Raw genomic sequence first — 12,573 nt, forward strand, 5'->3', positions numbered from 1 at the left:
ATTAGAAGGGTGGGTTTGTACCCCAGTTCATTATTGCCCAGCTGGGCAAAGGTGGTTCTGTTCATCAGCAGTAGCTGGGGCTGCCTCTCCTTACTGCCCAGACTCTTCCCCTCCTGATGCACATGGGGCTCGCACCTGGACCTCAGAAGCCAGGCCCTCAGATGAAGGGAAGGGAAGAGAAGGAGGACACTGGTTTCCTCTGGGTGCTGCTTGGGCCTTGTCACAGTAACTGTCTTGGCCGGCAAATCCGATCTGATGGATTTGCACTCTCCTTGGGAAGAAGCACGGCCTTGGCCACTGGAATCTTTGTGTGCTTGGGTTTCTCTGGGCCTGGAGGAGAGGAGGCCCGGGGTCGGGGGAGCTGGGCTGCTAGCTGAGGCTGAGCTGCTCTGAGCAATGTGGTTGTGTTTACTGGGAGGGTGGGAGGGCCAGGCCTGCTTTTTTCCTGCCTTCCAGGAAGATAAGGCAGAAAGCGGGGATGAAGGATAGAATGGGTAATACTCTCAAACCACAAGAAAGAGTCCTGGCTTTCGTCTCTGCCCTACAGCTCAGACATGCTCCTGGGCGTCTGGGAGCAGGGAATGGCCACACCCCCACTACTCTGGGGTCCCAGCCTAGGGGAGCTCAGAACCCTCGGTGGGCTCCCCGGACTTCCGTTCCATCTCCCCTCCAGTGTCCGTTCAGCCACAATCTTATTTCAGCTCTCTCACTCCCCTTCCCATGCCACATTTTCCCTTCCAGATGAGCCCAGCAACCCTAGAGCCGGGCTTCTCCCCCTTCCTCCTTCTACCAGCCGAAGCCACAGGGACCCCGAGCAGGTGACAGAGCCAGGCGTGGCACACATTGAGGGCTGGCCGCAGGCCCATCTTCCCCTAGCCTCTAGGATCCCTGCTTGGACCCCGGGCACAGACCAGCCTTAGAGCAACCAAGTGCCAAACCCTGAGGATACACAATCACCTGGTATAAAAAATACTGCCACCTTTATTATTATGCTGGGCAGCACATTTTTTACAAAAGTACCTTTACAAAAGTGGGGTTTGGAATCTCAGGGGTCGAGTCTGTGGAAATCTGTTTTATTCTTACCAACAGCCAATGAGTAAACCAAGGGAGCCTAAGGTTTCTATGGCATTGCTCTGGCCTGATCTCATGGAAGAGAATCCAAATATTTGGTGATTTCTGGTGGAGTTTCTGCCCCTTGGAGGGGTAAGAGGACTCCATAGCATGTTGCAGGAGGGGGCACATGTTGCAGGTCAAGAGTAGAGACGGCTGAGCAGGGGAGAAGGGGTACCTTTTACACTGACCTCCAGTTTACAGGCCCTTGTCAGCGCCAGATGCTGGGTGCACGCCCCCTTGTGGTGGGAGGGGGAAGTGAGGCCGGCCCTAGGTTGTCATACAAGATTGTTTCCCCTAAGAGGCAGAGAGCGCCGCCCAGTTCAACCTGTTTCGTCCTCCCATTTTCCTGCATTCCCTGAATGAAGCGCCAGTTAAGTTGTTTCAGCTGGAGGGATGACAGTTAAACTCAGACAAAGTCTGAAGGAAGCAGGGCAGTATCTTTTTCCCTCTGGCCCAGGGTTTGGGGGAGGGGACCCAGTGTGTGGTAGGAAGAGTCCTACCTGCTTTGAAGCCCCTTTTCTCCTGGGCAGCCTCACCTTATTCTAACAGAAAAGATTCTGTAGCTTGTTCCCTGCGGAAGCCTGAGGGTCCCAGCTGCTCTGCCGGGGCCTCCAGGAACCATCTGGGCCTTGGAGGCAGAGGTGTGTCCTCTCTGGCATCCAGGCCGGGGTGGGGTGGGAGCAGCTGGAAACAGAAACGGGGTTGGGCAGCTCAGTCTGCATGTCCACGTGACAGATCATGTGGTCCAGTTCAGCAGGCTGGGTGGCTCCTTGGACTTCACCCTGAGTGAGATGAGGCTTGGAGACTTATAGTCACCATCCGGGGAGGGCTCAAAGCTGGGGCCCCCTAGGGCAGGGGAAAAGCCATGGATGGAGTAGATGCCAGGGTGGGCTCCAGGAGAGGCTGGTACCCCCATGAAGCCAGCCACATTCCCATGAGAGTGGGAGTATGGAGACATGCATGGGGAGGGGATGCCCTCTGGAGACATGAGGCAGGGCCCCCTGGGGCTCCCAGACCCTGGACTGGGCCACAGGGAGTTCTGCAGCTGAAAAGAGAGAAAGAAAAAGAAAACCCATGAATCGGGAGCCTGAGGGGCCCTCCTTACCTAGGGACTCTCTCTTTGCCCTTACGGCTCCAGAAACTTTACAAGAAAATTCCACTTGGTCCAGGTCTAGAATCTGCTCCCTCCTGCCCCCAACACTTGCAGTGGCATCTCAGAAGGCCCCTGCCATTACATCTCAAAATGAGATTTCCTCTGGTGATTCCTTTGTACCAGCTGCTCTGCATACACCATTCATGAGACTGGTAAGAGCCCATTTTGCAGGGGAAGAAGTGATTTACCCACAATCACTTGGAGCTCTAATGCTGCTCCAGGTCTCCCTGGGACCACAGTTCACACTCTTGCTGGCTTCCCCACGGAATTGCCAGGCCCCGAGTCTGGGGGGGGAGGGGTCTCACCTGGGGATGGCTGTCGGTTCGGGGCAGCATGGAGATGTCATAGGCAGACGTGAAGGGGTTCCGCCCCTCCTGGATCTTCCCATAACGCTCACGCTTCCGCCACTTGGCTCTGCGGTTCTGAAACCAGACCTGGGGGCAGGTTGGGAGAGGTTGAGGGGGTGATAAAGCAGCCCTGAGGCGTGGAGCCCACCGGGGAGACCGTTGATGGTTGCATCCTCTTGTGGGGCGGTGGGGAGCTGGCTCCAGGCTGGAGGATCTCGAGTTGCAGGAGCTTATAAATTCACATCATCCTCAGGGCCAGCGAGGGAGCTGGGATGGGGCCTAAGAGAGGCCCAAGCCCAGAGCGGGTTTATTGGCCCCATAGGCCCTCCCCCGCTCCCGGGCTGAGTCACTCTCTGGTTCTCCAGCCTGGCTGTGTCTGGTAAGGGTATCGTTGGGGTCCGTGGCCTCAGAGGCCCTGGACCAGTACACATATGCTGGGTGTCTAGCCCCCCTGCCTCATCTCTTTCCCAGTGTTCCCACCTTACCGCATCTGAGAAATCTTAAAGATACTTCTGTTTGGGTCCTGCTTCCGCTTAAACTCTCAGAGGCTCCCTGGAGACCTCGGCCGAGAGCCCAGCTCCTTCACAAGGCCCCTTGGCACTGACCCTGCCCCTCCCCACAGCCTCATCTCCTGTCAGGCAACAACACTCAGTTCTTCTCAATTCTTCTTAGCTGCCTCTCACCCCAGCTCGCCTTTAAAACACTGCTCTCTCACTCCTCCTGCCTTTGCCCACGTTTTCCCTGCCTGCGCTACCCATCCCCACCACACACATACATCTGAGCTGGGCATCCTCCACTGGACTTCCTAAATACGCCAGCATTGCTCTCATTATACTTACCACATCCCACTACCATTATCTGGTTTGGAATCCGCCTTTCCCATTCATCTGTGAGCTCTTGGCGGGTGGGGTGGCATACCTGTGTGCTGTGCGCATATCTGGGGTGGATTTGTCATCTGGTGTGTGCCCTATGTGTGTTGGTGCACGTATCGTGTATTTCTATCATTTAATAAACTTTTATGTGTCAGGCTCTAGGCTAGACATTGGCAATATCAAAACCAAACCAAACCCCCAAAATCCTCCTGCTTTCCAGGGATTTAGCTGGGAGCCACAACAAAAGAAGCTGCGAGTGTGTAAAAGTAACCCTACCTGAGTCCCTCACTCCCCACACCGCCTCTCATGCAGGCAGCATCCCAGAGCAGGCCTGGGGCAAGGCTGACGAAGGACCCACAACCGGCTCTCCTTTCCCTACTCTCCCTTCCCTGCAGGAGATGAAAGAGCCTGGAGTTGCTGATCACTTTTCTGGGAATTCTTCCCTGTCACCACCCCGCTCTCCCCTCCTCGCTCTGAACCTGCCCCCTGCACTGTCCCGTGTGTGGTCCCCTTATTCCTCCCAACGGGGTGAGGTCTATGGGTGGTGTCATGCATCTGCCAAGCATCCCTACTCTTGGGCTTCAATCATCACTGAAGCTTCTAGACTAGGTCTGGGGGGCCTTGTGGCCACGCCTCCACGCTTTTAGGGTTGCAAAGGCCTAGAAGAGCAGTGGGGGAAGTGTGCTTCGCTTCCCCAAAGCAGCTGCACCGGGGCAGCTATTCAGAGTCCCCCCACCCTCACTAAGGCCTGCTGGGGTGTCTGGATAGGTGACATTTGGACTTCTACGGCTTATGTGGTCTGGGGTTACCTTGAATGCTGGGCCTCTTACCCTGATGGCCCCAGGCCCTGAGGAGCCCTGAGGAACAGTTCTGGAAGTCTGGTTTGGGTTCCACCTGGTAGGAACACGGAAGCAGGAAGACCCAGCAGAGAAGGGGAAACAGCCCAACTCCCTCTGATCCTATGTTGAATCCAGCTGTAGGGCCTTCTCTGCTAGGCCGCAGCTGGCCTCTTTATAGACTGACTGCTGGTTCCCATATTCTGCCAGAGCTGGCCCCTGCCCCAGTGCCCTCGGAGCCTCTGGAGGGGCCCCACCCAGATTGTGAGTCTCCTCTGCCGGGAGAGGGACTGTCCTCTGCTTAGAGGTCACCTCCTCACCTTTCCCAAGAGGCCCAGAACCAAGCCTTCTCCCGGTGCCTCTTATTTGGCATCAGGGAGCCTGCTGCATATGAAGCAGGTTCAGAGCAAGGCAGCAGTGACCATCTTCCTCTTGGGCCAGACGCTTACTGAAGCCTCCTTTTCCATCCCCACCTCCTGTCTGCCACCTTCATGTTCTTGCTCGCTTCCAGCATGCCTTGGACATGGATTCCCTTCCCTTTGTCCTTTCCCAGCATTCCTCCATCCTCCCACCCCATCCACACAGGCTGGGCTCCACCCTAGTGAAGCTGGCAACAGCCCCATCCCGCCCCGGGGCCTGATTTCTGTTGGGGAAGAGTTTGTTGTGGGCAGGGGCTCCCGGACAGGCTCTCCCAACCACAGTCTGGGAGTGGGCAGGACTGAGGTCACTGGTTCAGGATGGCTTTAAGCATCACCGATCCTGAGACCCCCCCGGCAGGGACCCTCCCCACTCTGGGCAGCTACCTTGGGAGAAGCCCGGATTCGTGTTTTAGCATTTCACGTCTTCCAAAATGCACACATCTGTGATCCTCAAAGATACTCCTTATGTAGGTAGTACTATCATTCCCTTTTCTTAAATTGGGAAACCAAGACAGAGATTCAGTGACATGCCCCAAGTCACCTGGTCAGCTAGAAGTGGCAGAGTTAGGACTCCCATACAGGTCTTTTGACTCCAGGAGCCTGTCACCCCCATCCCATGCAGGAGCCTCAACTTGGGCCGCAAGCCTGTGGCTGCAGCAGAGCAGGGCGTGGAGGGGAGCCCAGGAGGGCCGACGGGGGCAGGCCGACTCTGTGTGGAACCAGCGTCCACCTCTCCCAGCCCCTCCGGGCCCGGCTTATGGTCTGGATGGTTGAGGCAGCCAGAGAGCCCTGTGGCCGGGGTGCCCTCACCTGTACCCGGGCCTCGGTGAGGTCCGTGCGCAGAGCCAGCTGCTCCCGGGCATACACATCAGGGTAGTGGGTTTTCTGGAAGACTTTCTCCAGCTCCTCCAGCTGGAACGTGCTGAAGGTCGTGCGGTTACGGCGCTTCTTGCTCTTGTTCTTGGCCAACTCCATGGAGTCAGGGAGTCCCGGGGACAGAGGGACACGCAGGCCGGCCAAGCAGGGGCCTGGGGAGCCTGGCAAGTTAGAGGGCCCGTCTCGGGGGCCCCCTCGGCAGTCCAAGGGCAGCTGGGGGAAGCTGGCAGCTTTGGAGGCCTTCTCCTCAGCTGCAATGGAAAACACAAAAAGGAGGATGGAAACCGAACCGGGGGGTTTTGTGGGTGGAATAGAGGGAGGGGGAAGAACGTTGACGCTTCAGTCCCCGCCTCCCCCTTCCTTTTTCCTCCCGTCCTCCTGGCAGCCACCCTTCAAGGGAGCCTGGCATTCGGAGGCCTGCCTGCTGAGCCTCCAGCTGGGGAGGGGGCCCTGGGGAGCCATGTGCTCTGTGGTCTGGGTGGATCTGCTGGGGACGGAGGGGGGTTCATTTCGGGGAAGTATTCTGTGGTGGCGCGTCCCACAGGGTGTGGAGGTACCAGGATGGATGCCACGGCAGGGCCTAGCACAGGGGCGGGAAGTGGGGGTGGCCTCCTTGACCCTGACTCTGCAGGCCTTGGCTCCCATGCCCGTGCCTCTGCTCCAGGACTGGATAGGGACAGGGATGCTCAGACCACCTTTGGCCGGTCTGGCTGGGCCTTATTCTCTGAACCCCGAGTCTCAGGACAATGTCAAGTCCCCCTGCCCTGGGGTATGAAAGGCAAGATGGGGCAAAGAAGCTTCAAGAGGATTGTCAAATTCCTCTGAAAATACTGATGTTTGGGCAAGGACTTAAGCTCCAGCAGTAGAGAGCAGGAGATAGAGACAGGCTATGCTCGGAAAAGGAGAGGTAGGGGACAGTGGAAACAGGGCACAGTTCCATAGCCCATCGTTCTTGTCATCGTCTGCCCCTCCCCTCCCCAGGAGTTTCTGATGGCTCCCCCACTGCCCACGATTAACAAGCAGCCCCACTCTGACGTGCTAGCCCTCACTCAGGAAACTTGATGGAGCTCTGCCACAACTGGGGCATGGTGAAAAATAGGTCACCCTGATCACCCCGCCCTCTCCCTCTGGCAAGGACCCCCAGCAGCGTCGCCATGAAATCTCTTCTTAACAGTCCTCTGGGATGGCAGAAACAGCGCCACAAAGATGCCCCTCTGATTCACACAGCCTCTTCCCTGGCCCCAGGCCCATCCCCAGGGGGGGCCTGGCCCCCAGGAGGCCCAGTGACCCGGCACCAAGAGGCAGTTTCTTTCCCAGGACTTACAGCTTGGGGGGTGGGGATAGAAATGGAGAGACGGGCGCTGGGGTTCTGGGTCTGACGAGTCCCTGTCTGCCTGTGGAGGACAAGTTGGGCAAGGTCCCCCCCAGCTGGAAGGTGGTGGGTGACCTCCCAGGACCACCCAGGCCGTGAAATAAGCTACGCTTTGTGAGTGTGTCCTGGAGGCCGGGGAGAGTCAGGTAGGGCCCGCTCTCAGGCCAGTGCCTAGTGACAGCCCAGACACCAGGCTTCTTTCGTAATTCAGGTGGAGCATAGGTGGGGAAAATGCTTCAGTCCCTGACTTCTATTCCTGGGCAACACATTTTGGTTCTGGGGTAGTTCCACCTGGTAGGACCTGAGGAAGGAGGACTCAATGGAAGTTAAACCAAATAATTTTAAATGGTCGGGAAGACCAGGGAGACTGGGAGGGGGCACTGTACACACAGCAGGCCTAAGAGGGAGGGCTCTCGGTATCTTGGATTCAGAGGGAGGGACAGCTGGACTCCAGGCAGAAAAGGGCGAGGGTGGCTCAGGGACGGGGTCAGAGGAGCACTGATGTCACTGCAGAGGGCTCCCCAAAGCTCTGGGGCTGGCTCATCTGCCTCTTGGGCCCTCAGTGACTATCTCAATAGGATCTGCCCAGATTGGAAGTGATCAGACCTGGAGCTCTGGGACTTGCCCTCTTGACCTTAAGCCACCTAGCTACCAGGATAAAGGATGAAAATGCAGCAGGTCCCGTCTCGGAATAGCTATCCAAAAACAGAGCCAAGCCTGCTGGCCTCCTGGGACGTGGCCTCCCAGGACTGCCCATTCTGCAGCCCTCTCAGACGCCCACAGAACTTCTTCCCTTTTCACTGCCATTGTCCTGGAACCTCCATCCGCCTGGAGGACTCCAGTGTAAGGGCAGCAGTCCCCCACTTTGGAGACAGGGGCACGCCTCATAGAACACCAAGCGGCCTCCCGAGGAGCAAGGCCCGGAAGAGAAAAGAGATGGAGGTGGGCTAAGCGAAGGGCAGCGATCAAAGAAAGGCAGAGCAGGAACAGAAGCCAGCAGCTTGAATCTAAGCTTATCAGGGGAAAGGTGCACTGTAAGCCCGGTGCATGTTTAAGATGTGCACAGGCTCTGTACAGGAGTCACTTGCACCTGGTGGGGACACTGGGTGATTAAGAGGGTAGTGCTCCCGTTGGAGACAAGAAGCCTTGGAGCTCAGCACTGGGGTGTCCGTGGCCTGCACAACCGCAGAACCACAGCAGCAGTCTGTTGGGCCTGAAAGACAAGAACCAGCAGAGCTCTGTCCCTGACTGGGCTCTCACACCCCGGGCACTCCCCCACGCGGGGGGCTGCCAGAGCCCCTACTAGCGGCTGCCTCGAAGCCTTGGCAGCTCGGGAGCCGCACGGCTCCGGCTGCCTACCGGGAGCCCCACTGGCCCCATGGATGGCGTCCATCGACGCCGCAGGACCAGCCATCCGGCTTTCAGCTTTCGCGGCAGCCTTGCTCCGCGCGCGCCCTTTCCCAAGCGACCCGCAGAGCGCTCTGAAGCCTGCGCTTCCGCTGCTCCGGCTGAATATCCGAAGCTGGTGTGGACCTACACGCCGTTTGTAAACCCCCAGTGGGGCCTTGGTGCTCTCCCTCGAGGTTCCCAGCCTTGCCCTAGAGGCCTCAGCGGGGGCCAACGGCTGAGGACTCTTCTCGAAGTCCGCGGCCGGCCCGGAGACCGCGGTCAGCCTGGTTATCCGGCTCAGGGCCTCAGCGGCGGCGGGCGCGTTCCGAGATCAAGAAGCCAAGCTAGGGGACAGACCCCGGCAGAGCAGGAAGGAACAGCCAGGCACTTCTCCGTCCCTCTGAGCAGCCACGCGCTGAGGGCGCGAAGATGGCTGGCGCCGCCAGGACGCGACCGCGGTGCAGACCAGGGCTGGGCGCTCTCCGCACAGGGCGGCCAAGGGCTGGAGAGGAGCGCCGTGCCAGGCTCTCGAGCGCGCAGTTGCCCGGCCTCGCAAGGATCGCGCAGCAGATGGGCGCAGCTGCGCGCTCACTGGTCTGAACTGGAAACGCTCGGAGCTCGTTATTTTAAAAGCCAAGAAACTAAGCGGGCTCTCCCTTTGACCAATATTTCCCACCAAGCAGACCGCGGGCCCCAGTCCCCGAGGCTGTCCCTCCCTAGCAGCCCAGCTCTGCCACAGGGACGCAGGCCACCCGCCCGCCTGCCGAGTTCAGGCCAGGGCACTGAGGAATCCAGTGGCAGCCGGGGTCTCTACCCAGACTCGGCTCGCACCCGCCGCACCTCCTTTTCGTTTGGTCTGTCCTCTGCTCAGCTGGAATCGTTAATTTCCTTCTCCCACTTGTTCCCATTTTGCTATTTTCTACTCTTTTAGGATGTCCTTTTTTTCTTTCGTATTGTCTGCTGCTTCTCTCTTCCTCCGTTCCCTCCTTCTCCATTTACCCGCTTCGTTCGATCCTCCCCTTGCTTTCTTTTTTTCATTCGTTCATTTATTCCTTTCCGTTCTGCCCAGTTCGCCGACCGCCTTTTAGCTCTCCTTCTTTCCTCTCTCCTCTGTTGTTTTGTCCAATTTCCTTTTCCCTCTTTTTGGTGGTTGTTTACACTTTTTGGTTTTCTTTCCACGCATTTCGTTGTGAACACCCTCGCCGTCGCTAGATTCCTCCCCGCCCGCTCGTTCTGCTCCAGCGCTCTCCGTAGTTTGCTCGGCGCTGGGGCCGGGGCCGGTCGCGATCCTGGCGGTCAGTGCGGGATCCGTCGCGCCCAGCAGGGACTCGGACCTGCAGGGTGGGTCCTGCCGGACGTGGCGCACCAAGCCAGGCCGGGTACCTGTCCCCGGCGGTGCTCACGGCGCTGCGCGGCCGCCGCCGTCTGTCTGGGATCAGAGGAGCCAGGCCAACTGCTTCTCATTAAGTCCCAACTGTGGTTTTTATCAGGAGAGCCTCTTTCAAAGGGCACAGACACGAAGCTCCGCGGACTCGCTCATTTCCTCCGCTGACCCCCACACACCTCCCAGCCCTCCCCTACACATTCCCACCGCCCCGACTGGGCGAAGGCCCGAGCTGCCTGGCCTCTCCGAGGAGGCCCGCGAGGCGCCAGCGGGGCGGAGGCGGGTTGCAGCCGATCTCGGAGGATCCAGCTCTGGGCCTAAGCTGCGGGATGCAGCAGCAAAGATGAGGCGGGCGCGGGCACCGACATTTCCACAGGTCAGCCGGTGCAGCGGGCGGCGGCGGGGTTGCGAACCCGCCCGCCAGGCCCCGGAGTTCAGGCGCGTTCTTGGGAGACTGCGCGGTCCAACTGGCCTTAGTGAATAGGGCACTGGCCCAGGAGCCGGAGGCACCCAGGGGTTAGGCCCGCTCCCGACGGCCCCGCGATGACGATCCAGTGCGAGGAAGCCAAGACTGCGAGAAGGGCGGCCATCGCCGTGCATAACGACGGGGAGGCCAGGTTAGTCTGGGAAATAAGAACACAGTTATTCCGTATTGAGAACGGCCCCGGCACTGCGGCACTAGCCGCGGCCACTGCGCCGAGCGCCTAAGGCGCAGGCAGCAGAGCCTTTCCCGGGGAGGCCAGGCCGTAGCCCTCGGCTGAGTCCCGGCTTGGCCACTGTAGGTCGGGGCCAGCCTCAGGGCCCTCAGCGGGCGCCAGACACAAAAGCCGCGCTTCTCTCCCCGTATGCGGGCCAAGAGTTAAGTGTGGCGCCCGGGTCCTGGGCCCGGTCCGGGCTTCTGGGTCGGTGTCAGTTCCGGCCAAGCACGATCTCTCTTTCCCGGTTCCGGCCTCCTTCGGGCCCGAGTGGGCCCCGGGCCGTCGCCACTCCACCCTCTCTCGACCTCCCGCCTCCCATTCCCGCCACCAGAGGCACGCGTGGCTCTGCCTCCCGCACCGCGCTGGCTTTCGCCCGGCCGGGACCAGCACCGGTCCGGCTTCAGAGGGAGCCGCGGCGAAGGGCGAGAGAGGTAAAAAGTTAAGAGTAGGTGAGCGGGAGAGGGAAGCGGGGAGGCCCCTGCGGGCCCGGGGATGGAAGACGGAGAGCTGGTAGGGGCTGCGCGCTACGCCCCGCGCCGCGCTTTACCTTCCGCGGGGCCCTCGTAGAAGTGGCCGCCGTTGAGCGCCGGGCTGGGGCCGAGGTCCTGCAGGTACTTGGCGGGCGGCTTGGCCGGCTCCGGGAGGTAGGGCTCCAGGGGCCCGCAGGCCGGAAAGCGGGTCAGCCGCGGGCCGCGGGGTGGCGCAGGGTGCAGGTGAGGCGCGGCGGCCGGGGTCCCCTGGGGGCCCGGAGGCTCATCCCCGGCGGCCGCGTAGGGGCGAGGCCCGGGCCCCACGCCGAAAGGCGCGCAGCTCTCCGGGTCCATGCCGGCTCGGGGCACACAGGCCGCCGGGGGCTCCGGGGCTCGCGCTGCCCGCGCGGCCTGTGAGCGCCCGCCAAGGGGGAGGGACCTGGGCGCGGGGGCGCGGAGCCCCCGGGAGCGGCGCGCGCCGCGGGGGGCGGGGGACAGGGGAGGGGGCCGCACTCTGACTTAATGCTGGAACCATCCACGTCACGTGCGGCCCCGCGCGGGTTAACCCCTCGGAGCCCGGGAGCCCCCTGATTCACTCCAGTCGCGGTATCAGAAGCAGTTGGAGAGGGGGAGGAAACCACCCCCTCTCGAGGGCAGGGTCCTTTTTGTCTGCCCATCTTGGTGAGTCCCTTGTTTAGAGCAGCACCCTTGGCCCTGATATCTGGCCTGGAGGCTCTTGACCCTGGAGGGGTGAGGCAGTTCAGGGGTAGAGACCACCTCCACCCACAACAAATACTTTTAGGCCTGGTCTCCTGACATTAGCCTGGGATAATGGCCAGGCAGCAGGTAGGAGCTGGGCTGGGACTTTATCTAACTCTCTTTACTGGGAGTTGGAAAAACTTGCCTCCAGCAAAAACACCTCCGTTAGAGAGCTCTTGTTTCGGGGAGAGGTGGGGAGAGGAGTCACTGGGAGTGTTGTGTGGAAACAGCTCTTATCTGGCAATGGGGGCTGGGAGCTGGGCACGATCATTATTTAGCTGTGGAGCCTTGAACTAGCCACTTAGTGTCCTCATCTGACTGTGGAGGTTGGACAGAGTCAATCCTCATAGTCTTTCTGTATATTCCTGGTGGGTTTCAGAAGCAGAGGCAGGGCCAGAGCAGACAGGGGCTCTCCCAGAGGCAGCTCAGGACTGAACAGAGTCCAGCAGAGGTTACCTTAGGAGCAGGTGGAGGAATACCTAGAGGGTTTTGTGTTTGAACAGCAGGCAGGGAGTGAATGCCTTTTAGTGGGCAAATGATCTGGAAGTGCCTGGGGAACCACTGGAGAGAGGCTGTCTGCAGCTCAGACCTCGGGGCTCTGCTGCCCCAGGCCTGCCACCTTGGAAGGAGGCCAAGGTGGGAGCTCCATCTCCTGAGAGCTGGGTCTCCCTAGCCAAGAGGAAGCAGAGGACTAAAGCAGTAGCTTAGAATTTCCAAAAAGTGAAACAACCTCCACCCTACCCAAGATCTGGGAAGAAACACCCAAGGGCCCTAGGACCCTGCTTACTTCAGTGGATTGAGGAGTCCCTAGGTCTGGTTACACCGATTTTTATTTTCAGTGCCTCCAGAGGCTAGCAAGAGGGATGGGGAGTCAAACATCATTTG

General features: G+C 59.7%; 1 protein-coding gene across 1 annotated transcript; it reads right to left on the reverse strand.

The window, feature by feature from the left end:
* Positions 1-1,781: 1,781 nt before the first annotated feature.
* Positions 1,782-11,283, reverse strand: ALX3 (ALX homeobox 3; the record flags this gene model as incomplete). Its single annotated transcript, XM_079934193.1, has 4 exons — positions 1,782-2,158; positions 2,572-2,700; positions 5,551-5,867; positions 11,007-11,283. The coding sequence occupies 4 exons, from the start codon at positions 11,281-11,283 to the stop codon at positions 1,850-1,852; spliced, it is 1,032 nt and encodes a 343-aa protein (XP_079790319.1). The 3' UTR covers positions 1,782-1,849.
* Positions 11,284-12,573: the final 1,290 nt, after the last annotated feature.

The sequence above is a fragment of the Stenella coeruleoalba genome, assembly GCF_951394435.1.
Source record: "Stenella coeruleoalba genome assembly, chromosome: 1".
NCBI classification, from domain to species: domain Eukaryota; kingdom Metazoa; phylum Chordata; class Mammalia; order Artiodactyla; family Delphinidae; genus Stenella; species Stenella coeruleoalba.